This window comes from Ischnura elegans, chromosome 4 (assembly GCF_921293095.1).
Source record: "Ischnura elegans chromosome 4, ioIscEleg1.1, whole genome shotgun sequence".
Lineage (NCBI taxonomy): Eukaryota > Metazoa > Arthropoda > Insecta > Odonata > Coenagrionidae > Ischnura > Ischnura elegans.
Window position 1 is genome coordinate 38,442,090 of NC_060249.1, and position 24,418 is coordinate 38,466,507.

The window sequence follows — 24,418 nt, forward strand, 5'->3', positions numbered from 1 at the left end:
CGTTTCCAAGTCTAAATCCACCATCTTAGGTACAATGCGTTTCCTCACGATTTTGAAATTATTTTTCACGACCTTGTTTCAATTGAGTCATTTATTCAAACCCTAAATCAAAATTCACCACAAAGAGAACACAGTAGATGAAAGGGAAAGATAAGCTATGACAAAGAAAACGAAATTCCCCATTCAGCTATTCTTTCATAGGTTAAAAATAAAGAACGCCAATATTGCCAACCATATTTTATGAGTTGGTGACGTCAGAGTTCTCGATCGAATACCTTTCCACGGGCCACCACCAATTACTCCGGTAGTTCTAGCGGACGTAAAAAATCGTTACGCGAGGATTTTAGTTGGTGCCATCCTCAGGCTTCTCCAGGTTTTGAACCAAAGAACTTCCTGTCCGATTTCCGGTACAGACGCGACCGCGGCCCGTGAATCCATACCAAACCCCGATTTAGGGAAGAAAACATGAAAGGCCGAAATTTTTTGCTTCCTACGTACAGGTCCACTAACACATAGTTTCCAGTGCACGGGTAATACTCGGACCAGTGGCGCCGACTCCATGGGGCCTGAGGGGGCCCGAGCCCCCTCATAAATTCGTTATGGGCGTGAGGAAAAAATGTGTAAGGCTTGTCGATTTTCCCAGGATTGTCCAGATATCGAGATTCGAGTTATCAGGGTTCTAATTTTGATCATATGACTCTTCTAAAATGCTTAAAAAACTCACTACTTATAAAATTTCCCGGGGCAAGATCTCTGGTTTGGGCCCCCCCAATATTTTTTGTAAGTCAGCATCCCTGGCTCGGACTGATAGGATAAACAGCAGAAAATATTACGCTAGTTCATGAATAAATCAGAATCCCTATACAAACATTACGAAGCACAATTACGTACCATCTACCTTTAAAAGACAAATTATGAGCTAGAGGTGCACGGCGTCGAGTCTGCTGAAAATAGGCTCGGGAATTCCCCACATCTAAACTCACTACTAGGATGCACACTCGATATTTAATCTTTTCCTTGTAATTCTTAATTTACGGAACTCAATAAATTAATTGGACGTATGGTACTGTACTAGGAAAAGGCGACCGACAGCTAAGTCGCGTCGCGACGTAGGGAGGGGTGGGGAGAATAGGGTGGACAGAAACTCGGCGTCGAAATCTGCCAGCTCACAACGTAAGACTCCAAGGGCACAGAAAATTGTGCGAAAAATCCACAGAGGAAAAATCATTCGCCTTGACCGGGATCCCGGTCAAGGCGAATGATTTTTCCTCTGTGGATTTTTCGCACTATTTGTGCATTGCGGGTGACTCCGTAAAAAGTTATCACCGTGGCTAGTCCCGGTATACTTTCATAAGCACAGAAAATTATTGCAGCGCTTTATTAGTTTTAAAAATTATTAGCTCGAAAAAATATCTTTATTTTAATAACATGTTTTTAACTAATAACATTGTTCTTGGATTTAAAGAGAATTTGTTCAAAACTTTCGTTATGAACTAAATTTACTTTTTCTGCTAGGGGGGGGGACCCTGCTCCCTGTTGCTCTCCGCTGGGTACGCCCATTTAAGGATCCAAGGGACTACAGCTTCCTGTCCCATCCGACGGAAGGAGAGCTGTACTTGCACCGCCCACAAAGCACTCGGGCAGAGATCGGGCAGTCTCAGAAAAATCTCTGGCATGGCCAGGATTTAATACGGCCCACTGGGTGGGAAGCAAGCACTCCAGCCAGATACCTCATTTTTTGATTGTTAGTGACGTACTTGGAAGAGGATCACAGTGAGCACCGCAAAAATACACAACGACACAACCACCATTGCATATCTGACAGCGAACACGTTCTGTACATGCTTCCTCCAGTGGTGACTGAGTAAGGCAACGGATGGGGTAAGAAAATTTAGGCAACTTGAATACTCCCGATAAATTTCCGTGATTGGAATTAGAATTTTATTATTACTAGGAAAAAGAATATTCAGCCAGAGCACACCCCGATACACCTGTCACTTCTATGGACACGGTCAATAGGATTATTTGCCCAAAGATCCAAAAAATTGGATTAATTCCATTGTTTTAGGTGGTGCAAGGGTGGTTCGTTACTTACCGCATTCATGGTATGCAATACCTTGCAGCGATAACGTGTATAAGGTCTGACATGCATAGACAAGTGGCTTTAAGATATTTATCAAATATATTTAAATATTGTAAGTTATGACGGTGAAATAATACTTGGAGAGCACCTTAAAAATGCTGTCTTTTCAACTTATTAAAATTATTATGGGTGAGCAGAATATTGCAGCGTTCAAGGGTTGGATAGCCCACGCAACCCTAACCTTTAATGAGACCACAACTTAATTTCGAATAAACAAATTATTCTTTCAGCATGACGTAGTTTGATAGGCATGCATGTATGATCTGCCGCGGTATCCTGCAAGCGATACCTCTCTGAGTGAGAGTCCTCCCTTCGTATCAGAATGTGCTGGATAATGACAAAAACAGCACAGGCATCTGGCTGACAAGATGGAGAAACAAGTCTGCACATGTAAATCAAAAAATAGAAATGCACATACGGTCGTACATCAAGAGATTCTCTTGGAGTTTTCCAGGCAGGTGAGTCTAATTGAAGCACTAACATATCTCGTCTCATGGCTCAAGTCATCACTCTTCTGCAGCAGACACCTAAGTGCCAGTGTCCGCCAGAGATCTAGTCACCTGATTGTAGCTGCCTACTGCATTCGCCAACTTCTTGCCCTTGGGTCCATCCCTATCATCATTCTTACTGACTTTGCAACCACCCCCGCACTCTCCACTTCTGCAGTCTGCCTTTGAGACTGTTCGGAATGTAAGCCTTTGCTACAATTTCCATTAATAAATAGCTTCACATATGAGTGTATTCTTAGTGTGAATCAACCCTGAGGGTATGAAATCCTGAATCTGAGTTCTGTGACCCCCTGTCAGAACTTCCCCAGTGACAGTAGTAGCCAGCCTGGTAAATGACAGTATAACTATACATTACTAATGAAAAATTAACTCCACTAATATTGCCAACTGCACAGATCAAAAGGGGTGGGATGGCACAGCAAGGTCCATCTTTCCCATTCCTTAATTTTTCCCTGATTTCCTGTCTAATTTTTTTCAGATTTCCCTGACTATATATATCAACAGCAAAGCAGTTGCATATTGCAGCAAGGATTTTATGGAGAAATATGGCAAGGAACATTGTGAAATAAGGTTGAGCAGTACATATGTTGTAGTTGTGGTAGCAGAAATAAAGTCAAGTTGCTATTTGACTTTATCTCACTAACTACAACATGCCACCCAGCCAGGACAGCAAAAAAATGTCCAACTTACCTCTCAAGCACAGCAACACTCTACTCCACCACAATTTTCATCTGATCACTAGTTTTTCCCTGACCATAACCTGATTTCAATAATCATAACCAACTTGAGAGGCAGAGGGAGGAAAGAGTTCTTGTTTGTTTGAGTCATTTGAGAAGATTAAGGCTTAGAGTCAACAATATAGGTTAAACATATAAAAAGATCAATTTCGCTGTAACAATGAAATAAGAAATTAAACCTGCCTGACACAAATTGCCACTTCCTTCTTGCAAGGGAGAGGTTTTTCATCTTGAAGCATTGATCTTGACGCCATAAAGTCCATGCCTTACTCTAAGAATAACTCTCATGGTTTCCTTTGATGACGAGTAATCTGGTGAGAGAAAGACTGATCCATTACTAAAACAATTACAGCATATTATAAAACAAAATAAGAACAATTTAGATGTTTCATACAAGCAGCATTGTAATACACAATATCTGTTTTTTTCAACACTACCCCCACTCTGGATAGAATTATCCTGGATTCAACCACTTCTCTTGTTTCATAAGAACATAAAATTAAGTGATAAGCCAACTACCTCAAGAGATTAAAAGCCTCATCAATTAGTAATTTTAATATTCTAAAAGCAAATTGAATGAGATAACACATCAATGATAATTATTCAGAATTTTATTTACAGTTAGACAAATAAAATACACCAACCATGATAAGAATGTAGAACCCGTTGCTCACAAATGAAATGAACACCCCTGAGAAACTAGGTTCTGAAGCATGGGCTAACTATTTTTGTACATATCAGAGGAATCCTGGCACTTTAGCATTAAAAATATGTGTTCAACACCAAACCCGGACATTAAAAAACCTATGAAGGAATAGCTACAGTCAACCCATTTGTACCTCATTAATCTCCTTAAAGAGTTTTTTTATTTTGGTGAATAGTTGAGAAACACTGCTTACCTTTCCCATTTTTCACAGTTTGTTACCTGAGCACTTTCAATTCAATTTTAATTCCCAATGGGAGCTTAGTGACATCTTTGTGGAAGGTTCTTTTGAGTAAGAATTAAGCAGTTCAAAGAAGAAAATATAACTACATACTATAATGTCACTAAAGCCCTACAATTCTACTGAAATACTGGCCAATAAAAGAGAAACGCAGATCCATTTTGGAGAAATTATGTTTATACTTCAACACAGTGTCCTTGGAACTCAAAACAAAAAAGGGTTACAAGTGTCACATCATCATGTACACATTTTTCCATATACTTAATGTAAACATAATATGATGAGCATTACTATATACCTATTTCTTGAAAGTATTTTCTGAGCGAATGAGTAATGAACTTGCTAACAAAATTAACCAAGAGATTTTTGGCCTTTGGCTACACTTATACATACAGCTTAGATGTTGCTTAAGCTCGAATACTCTTCATTTAGTTCATGGCTACTTTTAAAAATGGAGAGGAGAAATTAAGAGGAAAGGGATTACATTCAGATAGAGGAATACTCTGGTAAATACAGTAGTCCATATCACTAGCCCAAGGGAACCATAGTGCAAACAGTGGTTAAAAACTGATACAGTGGAAATCATCTTCTATGTTAACAATATTTTTCATTGATAAAAAGGTAGTTCATTGTCTTTATGTGGGACATTAAAGAAAAATTATGGTACCAACACATCAAAAATGTTGGACAGAAGCTGATGTACAAAGAAATTATGAAGCCATCCATAGGAAAATACTAGTTGGTGTAACAATTTTTTGATGAAGATACAAAATATTTTACAATATCAAACTAATAAATTAATAAAATACATAAAATGCTCACATCAATGTAGTGTAAAGTGCTTCCTCATCCATACGTAAAGTGCCTTTGCACATCGCTGAGGGAGCAATAGGAAACATCAATATTTTCACTCCTTGAAAAATACAGAGGCTGAATCATAATAACTTACCAGTAGGTCACTCAATTATCATTTGAGAGCTATCTTACTCGTCTAGTATTCATGACTTAAATAGATACACAAATGTGACCCTATCAAGTTTATACAGATAAATATTTATTCTAATAGTAAAATATGCCCTAAAGAAGATAATTTTTAAATCAAATTAACACAAGACTCTCGTATTTATCAGATTGCACATGAGACTAACTGAAATGTGCTTTACCTCAAGATGCAATCGACCACTCTGCTTAATGACAAGGGTGACTCAATACAAAGCCCTCTCTTCATAAACAGCACTGTATAAGCAATGTACCCTTTTTTGTATACAGAGACTAGAGTTATTTATGCAAATTGAGCAATAATTATGGTGACCAAATAATGTAAAACAAAGAAAGAGATCACTACTTGGTCCAAACATTTAAATTAATGGAAAATAGGATGACACATTAAATGATCTACTTCCTACTCTGTGAGCACTTTGAGCACACTTATTGCATGCTTAGGAATAGATTTCAACACACATTTCATTGTTATTTGGAAGATATATTAGAGTAAATCTTTCAGTAGATATCAGAGAGAACAACTTTCCCTCTTGTCTTAATCTATCTACATACATGATTGGAACTTTTGCCACATTTTATTTGTAGTGAGGTAATCACATTTTAGAGGCAAAAATACTCCACACTTTAAGGTTATACAATCAGTTAATACTTTTAAATTGAATGTATGCATTAGGATTGCTGACCAAGAGTCTGAATTGGCTGGATTCAAAATATAAAAAGGGCCATTAAAATGTTTATCACAACTAACCTCACTCCCACTTCAAAAAAATAAATGCATTTATGTGTCAGCAAAAATATTTGTAACAACTTGGAAAATATCATGCCAGCCAAGAACTATTCTTTCTACACACTAACGTGGGCTTCAAAATCTAAAAAACTACAACAAGGTTTTCTCATAAAAATATAAGGCTCAATTATTACCTTTCAGCCAGCATAAATACACATAAATAGAACTCGTGAAGGCAGTTTTGGTCACTCATTAAAACATACTTTTAAAAAAATAATAATAAACATGTACAATATCTTACATTGCAAATTCAGAGGTCGATAAGATTTACTTCTTTGGACGGCACACTTGGCGCTGGTCGTAATGGTGCTTGCGGTGTGGACGATAATGGAGGTGGAGGTGCCCTGAGTGGCTGCATTGGTTGCGAAAGAACAGGCTTTGTTGTTCTGGCAGACTCATTCCCTCCCAATGGAGTCACTGATGGTGTCTTTACTGTCCCCACAGACTGTGGAGGAATGGGCGGAGGTGCCCTTGCAACTGTTTTTGGCGAGGAGCTTCTAGGAGGAGGAACAGGAGCAAGATGGCTCTGAAATGTTGTTTGCTGGGGCTGCTTTCGGTGATGATGATATGAAGGTACTGGCGGGGCAGTCCTTATTGGCAATGGAGAACCCTCTCCCTTTACGGGGTCCACTGTCTCAAAGTCTCTGATCGCCCCTTCATTGTAAGGGTACATGAGAAGCGGGTCCTGCGTGGAATTGGAAATACCAAGCACTGAATTACATGAAGTAATCGCATTACACATCTGCATCAATTTATCATCTTTTATAGCAGCTTGGGCTCATGACATGTAAAGGTTCTTAAATTTTTTTGATGATTTGTAACTGTCTTCGGACGACACCACCAAATTCATAAACTGCTAGCAATAATGGGACTACATTTTCAAAAATCTATGAGCCCTACTAATGATGATGTATTAGAACACATTTCATGCTCAATATTTCACTGTAAACATGAGATTTCACTTAATCAATAGACCTGCAGAACAATCATCAAAGTATGGAAGGGGTCAACAAAATGACTAAGGCCAAAAAATATAAAATAAATTATGCACAGAAATTATATTACAACAAATACATACTAAAATGACATTTTAAAGGCATACTGCAATAACTTACATTGAAATTACTGAAATAAATAGCTGTAACATACCTTTCCAGTCTTTAAAGTGATCTTCTTTTGCAGCAGTATCCTCTGAGAGCGTAGATATTCATATCTGCAAAAAAATTTAAATTGAAGTTTAAATTTTAATTTTAACTTTAAAGGAAACAATTTAAAATAAATAACAGAGTGAAATGTCTAAAAATATTAAAGCAAACACTCACCACTACCACTAAATACAATTTGCCAGATCCATACTCAATCAAAATTATTCCGAAAGCTTATTGATAAAACCCCTTATAGGTATAACCTGTGGTTTGAGAGGCTTCAAGACACCAATTATTTTTAAACTGCATTACAATATTCTCAACAACATACAGAGACAATCATGAGTATTACCTATAATTATTGAGGCTGCTGCAAAAAAATCAAAAATAACAATTTCTTCCAATGCTTTGTTTCAACAAATAAATATGCATAGTAATATAGTTTCACCAAAAAAATTGTTCAATACGCAGTAGAGTGTGTAAAAATGTGGATATTTCAATTTTCCCTCATTTGTGCAGAGAATAAATATGTTTTAATTAACGGCTGAATTTTCGTAGAAATTGGAACAATTCAAATTACAACATCCTGTGTTAAATCTGCAACCCCTCAAAACAATGTTGATATGAATATCTAATTACCAAATACTGTTAGGAAATTGTTGCTCTCGATTTAGCAAAATTAGGTGATGTCATTTCCTCTCCATGATAATCATTTTACCAATTTTCGAAATCTTGAATTAATCTTGAAAATTTCTGACCTGCTTGAATAGGAATTTAATTTGTATGACACTGTAGAAGAGGCAACACAGTAACTATGGTGCATTTATTTTTGACAAACCTCTTACTTGAAACCATTAAAATTCACTGATTCATCTGTAAATATTCAATGAATAAGAGAGTTATTATTAAAATACATCACGTGCTACTATGACTTAGGCTGTTCCTCCCCTCTCTTCAAATACCTCTAGTTATGTATTTGATAAAATCCAGCCACATCTCTTCATTTTAATTTTCATTGTTTTTTTCAAACAGTAAAATATAAAACTGATTACATAATATTTAGTGAATGAAAACAAGTAAATAATGGATATAAATGGATAATGGAATAGAAAGAAAGCTTACTTGGTAACGAATTCATACCCTTTAGGCTTGCGGCACAAGAACACATTTATGCAGGCAAATTCCAATTACATACACTCATAATCTTTTCAAATTGACTTCTGTCCCTTCTTTTAAAGTCTAAATCTTTTGTTTTATACATTACATATGAGGCCTTCCCGAGCAGTTTCTCTAGACTATTAGTCTATTTACAAATGTTTTTATGACTTTCATCAGAATAAAGTTACATACAGTGCAACCTCGATAGAACGACACCCCACGATGCACCAATAAACACTCGCTATAGCAAATTGTCGCTTTACCGGAGGTGGTGCAAATAATAGCCAATATACCTCATATTCCTCCTTTATTTTTATTTTCTCGCTTAGACCTGTTTGGTGTTTTTTTGGCCATGGTGTGTTCCATCAAATGCTTTCTATTCATGCAACTCGTGGACGTGTGGGTATGCTGACGACTGCTTTTTGCCGCCCGAGGAACAAAAGAAGATCAAGCATTCGCGAATGCTAATGCCACAATAGGTATTTTCACCAAAATTAACTACTTATTTATCGAACGACAGTTTACCACAAAAATTTGAGACTGAGCACTCCATTAACTTCATTTCTAACAGATCGCTAGCAATTACAGAGATTAAGGAGTCCTGGTGTCAGTTTTTCCGGCGGTGAAACCCTCGCTATGGCGAGAGCCAACACCAAAAGGGCCTCGTAAAAACGAAATTTTTAACATGCTTATTATAGGATCAATTGACAGTGCATCGGCTATCTCTCGTAATAGCGGGGGTCTCACTATAGCCCGTACTCGCTTTAACGAGGTTCCACTGTAACTCTTTTTGATGAATTGAATTTAGGCCAAATTCTAATCTATTTTGGGGTATACATTGCTTACAACTTAAAATTTCAGTTTCCAGAAATTACATCATGCTTTCAATTTTCAGCAAACCTTACAACCAAAAAAAGGCATAATACAATATGTGCATAGCTGAAGGCATACTATGGAGCTACAATGGCCATACTAAAGAAAGATGGTGGACATGGGCAAAAGGTGTGACTATCTAATTTGCTGTTAAAATATTATTTATCAAGCCAAGCTACACATTCAGGTTTAAACTTCTTTTTAAAGACAATGCAATTACATACGTTTCAAAGCCTCACATAGGAAATTTATCACCCTATTTTTGCCTCTAATATTTACCTGCAGTGTGCATGACCTTCCAAAATTTTCAACTACATATACATTGTTTAGGTTGAATTTCATGCATTTGTTAACGTTCATGCACAGCTGATAAATGAAAATAGTGTTTCAAAATTAAAGTGAGGACAGTCTCTTTCAGTATGTCTTTTTTTTTTTTTTTGCATTAATAATGCATAAAAAACATAGGTATTACACTAAAATTGAATCTCTTCGTTGACACATTTTAATCTCTTTCCCATGGCAGAAATGATTCCTCCAACTTTCCTATAGATGCAATGAGTTCTCTTAAGCAAAGGTTAAATATTCTAAGATGGTCATTTTTACACAAATGCGCCATTTTTATCCATAAAATGGATGTATCCTTCAGTATAATGCAGCATTAAGCGATTTGTTTTGGTTTATTGTTCATAGACAGCCGCATCAGTGTACAAGCACTTTAGCCCTGCACAGGTGCATTTTGTTTTTCTAGCACACTCCATAGATGTACTTGAATTAGTACATGGTACATACATACTAAGGTGGTACACATGAATGAAAATATGACCTTAGAGGATTGAAGTGCTTGGTTATTGGCTCCTTAGCTATTTCCCTCAGGCAAGGAAAACAAGCATCAGGCTTATCAGCTGTAATATGACCTTTCAATATTTCACTGATATTTCAGTTCAGACTAATGACAAATGAACATAAGGATTACCTTATCTCCCTCACATTATCACGATTAAAATTTGGCATTTACATACTCCTCCATTAACAATGCCCAAAAGAAGTTTCTGTTTGCACCCTTGGTATACTTTGAAGATGATCATCAGTTTTTAAGTTTACTGCTTTTAAGCTGACTTTTAGACGGATGATCACTTTTAGATTACCTATTAACACACTTTTATATTACCTATTATCACCTCCATACCATTCACTTGATGTGTAAATGGTGTGCTTGGTGAGTTAGATTATAATTAATGTATAAAAACAAATTATACATTAAAAAACACCAGAGTGACAAAAAACAAGAAAATTTTATTTCATGCAAATTTTAACTAATGGGTTATTAAGTGACTCATTCAGAATTTTTTTCCTATAACCAGAATTTGAGAGGAAATATTTTGAGAAAATTAAATGCTAATATTTTTGCAGAATACCATCATAACCATAGCAATCAGCGATAAAACATGACAAAAATATAAAAATGAATACTTCATAAGATGAATACCTCTCACTAGGTGGTAAGAAAGTAAAACCAATAAGAGGAGATACATTTAATAGGTATCGGTAGTGGCGTAACTCAGAATGTGCCTTGGGGGGGATGGGATGGTGACCCCTTGCTCCCCTAGGCAAACTCTGGTTTTCAAAAATGACATGCTTGGAAATACATTTTACATCATTTTGGCACTAAAAATTTAACTTTAAGCAGATATAGTTATTATAACTCAAAACTAGACGATAGTTTTAAATAACTTTTTCATTATGGGGGGAAGCTATGGGGGGAAATCTATACCCTCATCCCCCCACAGTTACGCCACTGGGCATCGGTATTAATGCTAATTTAACATTGAAAAAGTGGTCAATTCATGGTGCTGAAAGTTAAGAGAGACATATTATGAATTAAACCAATTTCGTTGTAAATCAAAAAACCGAAACATAATGGAAATATGTAATAATAGTAGTTACTATTTCAACAATATATGTGGAACAAGAGGTTTGACAATGGAAAATCACAAGATAATCTAGAGACACCTGAAAAATATTCCAGACTTGTACAGGCAACAAAAAAATGAAAATTTCAACTCACGAGCATTGTTTAAGGGAGTTTACCCAGGCCTGGATATTTGCGTCTGACCTCCCAGAAAAAAGGTGCTTTTTATAAGGCTCATCTTTAAATATGATAGAAAAAACAAACGGCATCGATGAACTCTGTTCAAGTTGGATGATGGTGTTTTCTAGGACAAACAACCCAGAGGGCTGGAAGGAAAAAAACGAAGTTGTGAGTTGGACGAAGGGCTCCGCTTGCTTTAAAATGGCATAAAATTATCAACTAAATCTCATAATTTGACTAATCGTTACAATATTGAAGTAGCAAATCGACAAACAATAGAGAGGCTGAGGTTAATAAGAGGTAAAAACAAAAATGCTGCTCATTTAATCACATACCTCAGATTCCACTTTACCGGTATCACTTATTCTAAAATAAAATAACATGTTGCATCGCAAGCGAAACCAGCGCTCCTTATAAGCTGCAATGAAGCGTGATAATGATAAATAAGTAACGAAAACTTGTATGAATTACAACGGAAAATAAATAACCAAAATCAAGAAAATATCAACTTACTTGATTGACCAAAATTTCCACCCGGAGGACGGTAATTAAGTCTTCCCTCAAAGATGGGAGTTTCGTTACAAAGCTGAATCAACTCTCGATCGTTGATACGCATGGTTTAAGAGGTGAAATACGATTTTCACAAGAGTAGTGGAAGGTCGAATAAAACCTTTAAGGCAGTACAAGGAAGTACATTGTTAAGGACGTTATCGCTGTCCCACATCGAGTTCCTTACTTGACATCGCGTTCGAAGTTTCATCCAACCTTCAATTAACGGTGAAACCAAACACAAAGTATGTCGTCAAGCCCAAGTAATAACCTTCGAAGATTGATATGCACTATTCACCACTAGAATTAAATTTACCGACCCATTTGCAATGGTAAAAATCCGAAAACCCATACAAGTTGAAAATAACCTCGACTTTTTCGTTATTCATTTAGTCAAACATGAGCGCATACATGGCAGAGAATGGAACTACAGCTAGAAACACTCCCTCGGAAAAGCGGGAAACATCAATAGCCTTTGCGGGTAACGGAATTAGCGAGAGGTAAATACCTGTTATCTTGGTGAATATGTATGAAATTAAAAAAAGAACAATTTAAAAATAGTTATTTGATAATTAGATATACATAACTGGCAGGCTTATTTCTTGTTTGAATCTATTCTGCTATATATGGAGCCAATAATCTTCTTCCTTATTTAAAGTTAGTGCTCATTTTTCACAGAAATTTTGATATTTTGGCCGTTATGTAGACGCATGTGTCCCCAATTTTTTATTCCATTTTTATTGGTATTCTAATACTAATTTTCAATATTTCACTCTCAGGCCAAGAAGTAGAATAATATGCTAATTAGAAAGTATTTCCTAATCCACATGTTTGGAAACTATAGGTGTCTCCATATGATTTTTTTACCTTCTGACCAAAGGAGCAACACTGAATTATGTATTTGAATTTTTTTGCTCGGCTGTACAGGATGTGACACTTTAATTTAATTCATACCAATATATGCTCCTTATTCTTCATTCAAATTAAGAAAATGCAATTCAATTATTCTCCTATTGGTATGGGCATTTATTTTTTCGCAAATCAATCAAATGTATACGTATATAGAATAGTAGAATATGTATAATAATAATAGAATAATAGAATATGCAGGGGGTATTATACATGTATAATACCCCCTGTGAAAAAATTGTATAAACATGTATTAAATTTGTTTAAATTCTTATGTATAAGAATGTATACACATTTTATACAGGTTTATACAATTTTTTCATAGGGGATATAGTTAGCCTTAAATCAGGAATAGACTTGCCATATACACGGGTGGATCCAGGATTTTTTTCTTGAGGGCCACAAATGGTCTTACAGGCAAATGATCTTCTCATACCTACTTGAAATTAAAAAAACCGACACAACAATTACTTTATAAAATATTCTATTTATTTTAATATGAAATTATATATGATTGAGGATCCGTAATACACAAAAAATATAAATCTAATGATAACCAAGTTTTCAAAATTTTGTTGATTTTTTTAAGCATCTGGGGGGGCCTGTGCCCCCCCTGAAGCTGCCTATGTTGCCATATATTCTCATTTTTGTGGACTTATTGTCAATTTTAGTTTAGCTTGGTTTACCCTTCATGTTACCTTCATAATTATTTGACTCACCAAAATCTACTACAAAAAACGAAAAAACTCTTGACCATGAACATTAATTTTATTTCATCTCACCCTATGGGTAGATTTATTGTTCTTTGTGATGCGTCAGTGGCGTAGCGAGGGGGGAGGTCCAGGGGATCCAGACCCCCCTCGTAATTTAAAAACACAATTTCTCTCCTTCATAATAGAAAACTAAATATTGAAAAAAAATGAATTTACCAAATATATCTTTGATAAATTAAGTTTTTTCGATTCGGAAAAGTTTTTACATTAGGTTAAAACCTCCACTTATTAGTACCCTTTTTTTTCAAAATTTTCCCCCTGGTTTTGATTACCTCTGAATGAAATTCCTGGCTACCCCGACTGATGACTGTTGACAAAAATTGTGGGAGAAGGCATGCAATGGAAAATACATACATTGTACACAGAGGAACTGATCATTTTTTCAATAGATGCTGGAGTGCTTCCTGATGACTGCCTGCTTTCACTGTCAGCAGGTTGGCCTTCATAATGGCTTTACCAAACTTTCTGGACTTTATTACTTTTTTTTTCTCAAGCACATTGAAAGAAGATTGAGACACACTAGCTGAATATATACTCCAGCAATTAGCCAAATGGTGTGGCACATTGAAGCCCCTATTGAATAAAGTAACTATTGTATTTTCAACTAGCTATTTTAATAGTGCTTCCATTTATTTTTCATGCCTCAATGCATTAAATCTTTTATTGAAGACAATGGGAAATAATGTATCACCTTCCGTAATCATTCTCTGTTTTATTGGGGAATGCATACGATTTATTCAGTGAGAAAATATTCTACATGACAGAATTTAATAACATCAACTATGTATGTATTGTGTTTAAATACTCTATACAGGTTATGTTTTCTTTTCTTCAAGCCGCAATAGAGACAAAATTTTTCTTCTTAAGCTGTTTTTCTTTTTTTGTATAAGACTGAAGGGTAAACCATTTCCCTGCAACCCTTCAGCAGATGGTCAGTGGGCAATTTTCCACCAGCAATGTTAATCCTCTTAGTGCCACCAAAATTTGATGGCGCTAGCGAAAAGTCTCAACGTAAATTCAAGAATTTTGTATCACTATATGAAAAAAAAAATATTTTGAAGTTACTGTTTTTGATACCAATGTAATGTTTTTTTTTATTTCAGAGAAAAGAAATTATTTTTGGTTATAATATTCTTACACATTGGATAAAGATAAAACAAAATGTATTTCCTTATTATGATTTTAAATCCAGTCTATGCTCGAGCAGATATATCGGCTCGTGGCATTTTTTGCCCGTGGAAAAAACCAATGTATCGCCCTGTGGCACTACGAGATTTAATGTATATATCCATTTTCTCCCGCACCTACCGGGCTACTTGTATTACCCTGTTCAAAACCCATTCATTATTCTTTTCTTCTTAAATTCATTTTCTTTAAGCTTCCTTATGGAATATCACTGTGTATTGGGAGGTGATGTGGTAAATCTTTTATTTCAAAGTTCCACCATTTACGTCCAACATCCTGGCTTAAGTCTCAGCCAGAATATCCATGAAATTGCTGTCAGAGAAATGAAGGCAATAGCAGGGGTTGGACATTTTGGTAATAGAGTGTCGAAGTACATATATGAAATAAGAGCATATGTATGTACTTGATCGACAAGTAAGCCAACCCAACACATGGCCCTCCCAAATAAATGGGTGTCTTGATAATTTTCTCTACATGCCAAACCTTTCCTTTGGGCTACAACCTTGTTGCAGTGGAAAGCCTTGTATGTTCCTGTGACCCCTACAGCTGCACTGACAGGATTAATTTGCAATTATCCCCTAGAGCTACCCATGCCAAATAGGTTGAAGGGTAGGAGTCAGGCAAAAGGTAGTCCACATGATAGTGTCGCATAAAAATCACAGTTGGAATGGAAGTGGGAAACCCTACCAACTATCTCTTCCCTGTAAACATGGAGTTTGATTGAACGACCCTCGGATAGAAACACGGGGCCCACCCCTTGAGGGCGGGTGTCGTAGGTGGCAGTTCGGCAAGGTCTGCACAATGCGAAATCCTTGCAAAGACTTATCATCATCATTATCAGCAGCGGCATCCAAGGATGAGAATAAGGAGACCAAGAAGATGGAGAAGAGGAAGGCAATGAAGAATGTTGGGATGAGGAATGTGAGGGCAGTGATGAGGGCGGGTAAGCTTGAAGATATAAAAAGGGAAATGCAGAAATAGAGGATAGATATTTTGGGTCTATCCAAATTGAGGTGGAAGGATAGTGGGGATTACTGGAGTGATGGGTTCAGGGTTATGTATAGTGGTGGGGAGGAAAGTCAACAAGGGGTAGCTTTGTTATTAAATGGGAAGCTCATTAAGAGAGTATAGATATATATCAGATAAGCAATAGGATTCTGATGGTAGAAATTGAGGCATGACCCATCAACCTTATGGTGGTTCAAGTTTACATGCCCACTAGCAATCATAGGGAGGAAGAAGTAGATGAGGTGTATGTGCAGCTCTTAAAAATAATTAGTGAAACCGCAGGTAAGAAAAATCTTGTAGTAATGGGGGACTGGAACACCTCATTTGGGAAAGGGAGGGATGGAAACGAAATACAGTGGAACCTCGTTAAAGCGAGTACGGGCTATAGCGACACACCCGCTATTACGAGAGATAGCCGATGCACCGTCAATTGACCCTATAATAAGCGTGTTGAAAAATTCGTTTTTACGAGACCCTTTCGGTGTTGGCTCTCGCCATAGCGAGGGTTTCACCGCCGGAAGACTTTCATGAAGACTCCTTAACCTCTGTAATTGCTAGCGATCTGTTAGAAATGAAGTTAATGGAGTGCTCAGTCTCAAATTTATGTGGTAAACTGTCGTTCGATAAATATAATGATGACGAAACAATGCTTTGCATGATTTTTATTCAGTGCGGCGCTTATAACTTGTTTGAATAGTTAGTCGTTATTTGAGTAAGGAAATTTAGTGATGCAAAAAAACATCGCCTTTCGTCTGGATTTATGCTTACGTTTATCGGATAGATGTTTATCTGTCGCCGCACCACTCCTGTTCCTGTATATCTGTTCGCAACAGGTATATTGGCTATTATTTGCTCCACCTCCGGTAAAGCGACAATTCGCTATAGCGAGTGTTTATTAGTGCACCGTGGGGTGTCGTTATATCGAGGTTTCACTGTAGAAGAATTTGGACTGGGAATGCAGAACGACAGAGGAGAGAAAGCAGCAGAATTTTGCAGGAGAAACAAGTTATTCATCAGAAACATCATAAAGGAAGGAGGTACACATGGAAGAGTCCAGGGGATTGGGGAGATATCAGATACTCTACATCATGGTGAGGCAGAAGTTTAGGTATAGGGTGAAAAACTAGCACAGTTTACCAGCAGTGAATGCAAATTACCTATGATCACAACCTATTGCTTATGAAATGCAATGTAAGATTCAAAAGATTTATGAAAGTTAGGAAGGCGAGGAAATGGAATGTAGAAGTTCTGAAGGAGAGCATGAGGTGTGATTATATGTGTCAGGAACTAGTGGAAAATAGTATGTATCTGGGAGAATGAAAATTCTCAGAATGTTGAGGAAGGATGGGATAATATTAAAACGGGAGGACTCAAAGTAGCAGAAAAGTCAATTGGCTACCTTGACAGTAGAGGGATAAAAAAAGCCATGGATAACAGAAGAAATGATAAAAGAAATGCTGGAGAGAAGGAAGTGGAAGAATGTGGGCACAGAGCTGGGAAAAAGAATGTATAGGCCATTTAATAATTGATTACTATGTGAAACTAAGAGGGCGAGGGAGGCTTGGTGGAAAAGCAGGTGCTAGGAAATGGAAAAGATTTAGATGGAGGTAGAGGTAGGTGCACTGTATGCAAAAGTTAAGTTGCCATCGGGAGGCGAAAGAGCGCAAGCCATGTCAAAAATTAATGCTGAAGATGAAAGAATGCTAATCAAGTGAGATGAGGTTCAGAATTGATAGAAGGGATATGTGGAGGATCTGTATGACTGCAATAATAGGCTGGAAAGATTGAATTTAGAGGAATAAAGTGCAGTAGCGGAAGATAATCTAGGACTGGGGATCTTAGATGCGGAAATCGAGAAAGCCCTTCATGACATGAGGGCTAGGGAAGCGGTGGCATTGCTTTTTAACATGTGTGCTGAGGAGACGGTAAGAGAGGCATGGGATGAATTGGAGGCTGGAGTTGAAATGGGGGAATGAAGTTGTAAAGCATTTCGAGCTAGGAATTTCAGACTCAAGGTAAAAGTAAGTCAGGAAAACTTTGAGCAGGTAAAGCAATTCAACTATTTGGGACGTGCAATAGAGGAAAATGGACACAGCAGTAAGGAGATCAGGAAGAGAATTACGATAGCAAAAGAAGCGTTCATGAAGAGGAAGGAGATTATAAGAGGATCATTATGTCACAGTTGAAAGAAAAGGCTAGTGTAGAGCCTGATCTGGAGTGTAGAGTTTTAAGGTGTGGAAACATGGACACTTAAGGCGTTGTTCTTAGTTGTTCACTTTCGCTATAAAAATATCCAGAACCAGCTTTGTAACTACAGTGATATTCTTGGCTGCTGATGGACAGCTCTGGTTGTGGACAGGTGAGAAATCAAATAATCATGCCAGTGAGTTAGTGTTGCCAGTGGGTCCCCAGATGATTTAAAATCTTTAAGAGTACATATAGCATTAGATCTAGAAGAAAGTTTAGAATCCTTTTGCTCATTCAGGAAGGTTGAGAGTATGCTGCATAGCAGTGCATCCTTGCTCAGTAAGAGCTCTTGAGAGTTCAGTCTCTCAAATTTGAATGTGCCCCCTACCAAATCATTCCATGTATGGTATGACAGTACAGTTTTGGATCATGTGATCAAAAGCTGAGGTCATGCACTCCATGAGGGAAGGTTAGGGAAGGAAGAGTGGAAAGAAATCTGGTTTAGAAATTAGCCTGCTCTAAATGAAAGGCACAGTGGGGACCATGGCTTAACGTGACATCAGACGAACAGAGTATTTCATATGCTTTTCTTCCCTCGCCCAACAAGGAAAATCTATCAATGTATATTCTAAGCTGAGCCATTTTTCAGCCAATGCTTTTAAAATTAGCATAGAAATTTTTTTCCTCAAGCATTAGTGCCTTGTGCTTCTGTGACGTTATGTAACATTTGTGCAACTCCATTTCTGCCGAGTAGTCAGGGAAGAGATCTTCGTATCTGGGGGCAGTCATAACTCCTATTATTCTACCCTTTCTAATTTCGACTGGCCTCACTAAATTGATGTTAGGTTGAAAGTTAGCCTCCTTGTGTATGAACAGAAATAATATTATTATTCATCAGCCAAATTTAAGAAAATACTTTTTGGTATGTCTTTCAATTTTAAACTTAATTTAAGCATTCAAATTTGGTACCAGGATTCAAGTAATTAATTATTTTACACATTTTCTTCCTTGGTCCACCAACCACCACAGCCCTATTGGAAATTTCTTATAAGAAAATTTCTTATCAGAAATTGGACATATTTCTTATAAGAAAATTTCTTATAAGAATTTTTCTTATAAGAAAATTTCTTATCAGAAATTGGGCATTTTTCTTATAAGAAAATTTCTTGTAAGAATTTTTCTTATAAGAAAATTTCTTATCAGAAATTGGGCATATTTCTTATAAGAAAATTTCTTATAATAATTTTTCTTATAAGATAATTTCTTCTAACTATCAGTTACAAAATGTTATTTATAACAAATTTTCTGATGGAAATAATTATTATAAATATCATATCAACATGCTTAAAACACTTGCGCAAACTTCTATAAAAAGCTACATAAGATTTACATCCCTACTGAGAGTACAAAGTTAGCATTATACCTAATTCAATCCAAATGTAGACGACTATATCTTATACAGCAAACCTAATGATTTCCCATGAACCAAATGTAGATGTCTATCATCAGTGTACATCAAAAAGGACATTGAAGCTCTGTAAAGTTCACCTGGCTGGCCAGACAAGGCGAGATACCATAGAGGTCTTTCAGGGCATGGGTTCTGTATAGGGTTAATGTCCCCATATGCTAAAAGAAACTAAAATCTATGAAACCAACGATAGCCTAGAATGATGGACTGATAATTGAATACAACTTTGGCAATCATTACGCAATGAAATATACAGGAATTGCAATATGGAATATGATTTAACCTGGAAAATTGAAGAAGCAAATGAAATAAAATTCAAGTTCCACTGGAGATAGGTACTTCAAGAAATTATATGGGAAGGAAGAGTAAAATTTGATAAATAAAATGCATATGAGCAATGTTTATTTGAGATACCAGAGAGAATGAGACCTCTACATACAGATTTGGATAGATAATGAAAGAAATAAGCAAAGCAAAATGGAATTTGATGCCATTTTGGAGAAAAGGATACGTAGAATATGGCTAACAATAAGTGCAAGATTGAGGGAAATTAATAGGAATCACAGAAACACTGATTGAGAATAATAGTTGATGTATTTTCCATAAAATAATAACTGTGCAGATGTTGGCATACTCATACAAAATCATTCTCATTATCTTCAGAGACGACTAAATCACTCACTTTGTCCATTAAAACACTGTTTTCATTAAAACTTCCTCTTATGTTAGATATGCCACAATCTGAAAAATATACATGTCTATCTAAATTAATGATGAAAAGTTTAAAATTCAACGAAACTATCTGTTTAAGGTAACATAATTTTAGGAATGCCAGTTTTTTAATACTTACCAAATGAGGTCAATGCCTTATTTTGGTTAGAAGCACGCGACTTATTTTATTAAACTGCTATCACAAAGACATAGTGAATGATTAACATATAAAAGCAATCCCTAGCAACCTAACAAGTTTTGGTTGTTAGGTTGCTAGGGAACCATGTGAACAGTATCCTGCAACGTATGCAATCGTAGTATACATCGTGGTTATTCATGGCCCATATCGAACTTCCATCGGTCAAGTGATCTGTAGACTCGAAACAGACAGATCTTTTAAGTCTACAATTTTTCATATGCCCTCAGCGATATATATACTAACAAGTCGCATTAAAGAAGCCTCCGCTTCTTGGAACCATTTATGTCAAATACCATGCTGAAAAAACCAGGAAATTAACAGAACATTACTTAAAAAAGAGTTATACATAATTTCCAAAAATTATCTTATGTAGAATTCCTTAAATAATTATCTATTGCCAACATAAGTTATGGTGACACGCCTGCTGGATAAAAACCTAAAAGGTATGCGACCCGCACAGCATTATTGTAGAATTCTATAAGAAATGCAGATTTCTTATAAGAATTTTTGTAAGACTTATAGAATCCTATAAGAATTTCTATCAGACTTATAGAATCCTATAAGAAATCTGTAAGACTTATAGAATCCTATAAGAATTCTGTAAGACTTATAGAATCCTATAAGTCTTACAGAATTCTTATAAGAATTTCTGTAAGACTTATAAGAAATTTCCAATAGGGAGTGCCTTGACTGGGGTTAATTTTTTTGCCCGGCGTCTCGGCATGCTTCCATCTACTCATGGAAACTTGGTTTATTTGTGGTCTCACCTATATGATTCCCCATACAACTCTAGCTATATTTTGCAATATTTTTTTCACTGCATAACAGGATGATTCTTCACTTATTGTCAGCAATGAATGGGCTAAAACTCATGCACAGACATTAAGGTTAAGTCAGACCATGAAAAAATTGTGATAACATCAACAAAATCATTTATTCGTATCATACACCATACATTTGGGGTACAATTCTGTTGTGGTCCTAAGTTTTGAATAAACAAGAGTAACATGGAAACACGAAAAGAATCATTGTGATATTGCACTTGGGATTTTTTATGATACAGTAAAATATTCACAAAAGATGATATGGAGTTGTCGTTCAACTTTAATATTGCACCTGTCCATTTGTACCTGCTCATACTCCAACAACTAATGATGATCGCTGATTGGAAAATTGTAATTAAAGATGTATTATATATCTAAGGAATATAGTAATTTATGTATTTTAAACCAAGTAATGAAATTCCTCTGTCAAGTATTAACAAAGGTATCTTACTACCCACTTAATTTTGTTTCACAGCTCTACTGCACACGTTTTGATTGGCTTGCAATCATCATCATGTACTCAAGCCTATCAAAACACATGTATTAGAGCTATAAAATGAAGTGGGCAATACGATATCTTTGTTTATCATTTGATATGCTGTTGCATGATATCTCTCATAAAAGTTGACTTTATCCACTGTCAAGCTTGAAAATCTGTCCAGAAATATCTGGCACTGATCAAAAAATAAACCGTGGACTACCCGGCAGTACTTGCAGAGACACCCCTGCAAGTGCACATAATTTGTTAAAGTTCCACAGAATAAAAAACTGTTTGCCCAGAGTGAAATTCAAACCCAGATCTCCTGAATTTGTTCAAAGTGTTCCAGGAGCAGATTATGGTCATTTTTTTGGATGAGGGTTGGGGTAAGGTGGGTTTTCAAGACTTCCTGTGGTGCCTTAGTGGTATACAATACCTTTCAGCAATAATTTATCCGAGGTCTGATATTCAAAGAAAAGCGGCATTTAGATATTCAGCAATAATGTTTTGAACACTGTTTTTTTTAAGCTGGAGTAATAAAAACTTTGATTAAAGAGCCACCTTAAATATTGCCATTCTTTAAATTTTTCGAGAAATTACAGGGAGCAGGCACCCTCACTGACCCTCCATTTAATCTGCCACTGAGAGGTTCTACTTCTTGAAAAACTCCACAGAGTAAGATGATGTCATGACAGTTCAAGCAGTAGAACTTTTGAAGCGAATTCGGGAGGTCTGGGTTTGAATCCTAGTTAAGAAAAATAACTTTTCTACCGTGGAATTTTTGCACTTTCTCTGGTACTGAAATAAGATATTAATGTAATCACAAACTGAAATGAATCAAAATTCAATAGAGCTCTTGATTGTAAGAGACATGTTGGTAGAATTTGATGTATAGTTTTACTCCTTACACAAAAAAAATTCAAGAACATTTTACATGGTCGAGAATCTGTCAACCCATTATGCCATGTGATAATTAGTCACTGACATAACTTCCCTGAAATCAATTTGATACATCTCCAAGTATATGTTGGTAATTTATGGCATTGAGTACACTTTACATATAAGAGGATTAGTTGAAAAGGTATACAAAATCAAGGGTACTCAGATAAAGAGGTGTTAAGCTTAGGGTTTAGTAATTACAATACTTACAAAATTGAAATTGTACAATATAAAACATAATAGCTAACTAACAGATTGAGCAAGTTTTTGAGATTGATTCCCAGGATTAAAACTTATTGGTCTGTAGCCTTTCCCAGGAGTATATGGCTGCAATGAAGTGAATACAGGAGCCTTTGATTTCAATCCACTACCACTAGCACCATTGCCGTCAGTGTGCCTTTTGGAGTCTGAAGAAGCCTGAAACAGACCAAGATATAAATTAATTCTCAGAGTATGATCAGGTTCTACTTCTTCTTGCAATTTAATGAGACTAGCCTTCTGATGGAGCAAGTCATATGACATAAAATCAAAAGAGAATGAAATCAAGTAGAAACAACCTTGACATCTTTAGCTCACTTTTTTCAAAATAAATTTGCATTTTGCAAATTTTATCAGTAGATATCTGTTAATTGCAATAATTTCATAATATGCACCAAATTTTTCTTAGAAAATAAATGTTAAAATACAATGGCCTATTGCTTAGCCCACTCCAATCTGCATCCATTTGTATTGTCAGGATACCAGAGGACCATTGATAACTAAATTATTCTTATTTGAATGATTTAACTTTACTATGAACTTGAAAATATGTACATACTCCACATGATGTAGAGGGAAATAAAGTGAGCTTGCTTTCAAATGCAAACTACAGTACATACATATGTACATGGTTTCACTGAAAAGTAATTAAATTGAAAATACCACACTTACTTCTCTGGAACTTCCTTCATGCACATTTCCTCCGCCTACTGGCTTGCCCCTCTTTACAGCATCCAAAGAACATAGACTGGACACAGACGATGCATTTGACTTAGCTTTGCGATCAGCACCCTCAATGTCATTCCTGCCCACAGGAGTCAAAGACCTAGAGACATAAAAACAGAAAGTGCAGTGTTTTTCTAGCTTGAGTTTCTTTTGAAAATAAAACGTGGCTATAAAGAAAAGAAGATACCATTGAATTATGTATCTCTAACTGCCGTTTAAACTAATCCAAATATGTATACAAAAAGCAAGTCTGTATTCACATAGAACACGTTGGGATAGAGTTTATTACCTATTCAGAGAAACATCCTAACTAGAGTCAGGGACGCCGACTTACAAAAAATATTGGGGGGGCCCAAACCGGGAATCTTGCCCCGGGAAATTTTATGATTAGTGATTTTTAATTTTTTAAGCATTTTAGAAGAGTCATATGATCAGCATTAAAACCCTGTTAACTCGAATATCGAGATCTGGACACTCTGGGGAAAATCAACAAGCCTGGCACATTTTTTCCTCAACCCCAAAACGAATTTTTGAGGGGGCTCGGGCCCCCTCAGGCCCCATGGAGTCGGCGCCACTGACTAGAGTAATACACCTATGCTGATAAAAAAAACTTGGGCTACACTTGAGTTCCGCCACCATTTCTTTCCATGCCATGAAAAATAATGCCCTGACAAAAAGTTGGAGAAAATTAATCATGAAATACCAATGTGTACCAATGATATCAATTAGATTAATGAAAAGGTAATGAAGGGCAAGAATGGGCTCATTCACCATTCTTTTAAATCTCCCAATAGGGTGGTTTCCTATTATTTTTTTA

At 36.2% G+C, this 24,418-nt stretch overlaps 2 protein-coding genes and 1 long non-coding RNA gene across 3 annotated transcripts in view; 1 reads left to right on the forward strand and 2 right to left on the reverse strand.

The window, feature by feature from the left end:
- Positions 1–3,982: 3,982 nt before the first annotated feature.
- On the reverse strand, positions 3,983–12,311 carry LOC124157294 (pleckstrin homology domain-containing family J member 1-like). Its single transcript, XM_046531892.1, has 5 exons — positions 11,901–12,311; positions 11,723–11,805; positions 11,364–11,533; positions 7,272–7,335; positions 3,983–6,807 (listed from the first exon to the last, which is right to left on the reverse strand). The coding sequence occupies exons 1-5, from the start codon at positions 12,001–12,003 to the stop codon at positions 6,373–6,375; spliced, it is 855 nt and encodes a 284-aa protein (XP_046387848.1). The 5' UTR covers positions 12,004–12,311; the 3' UTR covers positions 3,983–6,372.
- Positions 12,312–12,392: 81 nt separating this feature from the next.
- LOC124156971 lies at positions 12,393–14,210 on the forward strand. Its single transcript, XR_006864487.1, has 2 exons — positions 12,393–12,436; positions 14,008–14,210. It is a non-coding gene; the product is annotated as an uncharacterized LOC124156971 (long non-coding RNA).
- Positions 14,211–21,291: 7,081 nt separating this feature from the next.
- The window catches only part of LOC124157295, a 149,453-nt gene continuing 146,326 nt past the window's right edge, over positions 21,292–24,418 (reverse strand). The window contains exons 10-11 of the mRNA XM_046531893.1: positions 23,548–23,701; positions 21,292–23,034 (exon numbers count right to left, since the gene is read on the reverse strand). Coding sequence (XP_046387849.1) covers positions 22,861–23,034; positions 23,548–23,701 — 328 coding nt within the window. The 3' untranslated portion in view covers positions 21,292–22,860. The remainder of the gene's footprint in view (positions 23,035–23,547; positions 23,702–24,418) is intronic.

What these genes read in the sequence shown, in the direction of transcription:
- LOC124157294 (XM_046531892.1), bottom strand. Translation starts at nt 12,003, where the DNA reads ATGCGTATCAACGATCGAGAGTTGATTCAGCTTTGTAACGAAACTCCC. An exon ending in CCGGTAAAGTGGAATCTGAG is followed by an intron (nt 11,534 to 11,722) that starts GTATGTGATTAA and finishes TTTTCCTTCCAG; the next exon opens with CCCTCTGGGTTGTTTGTCCT. An exon ending in TCACTTTAAAGACTGGAAAG is followed by an intron (nt 6,808 to 7,271) that starts GTATGTTACAGC and finishes AATTCCACGCAG; the next exon opens with GACCCGCTTCTCATGTACCC.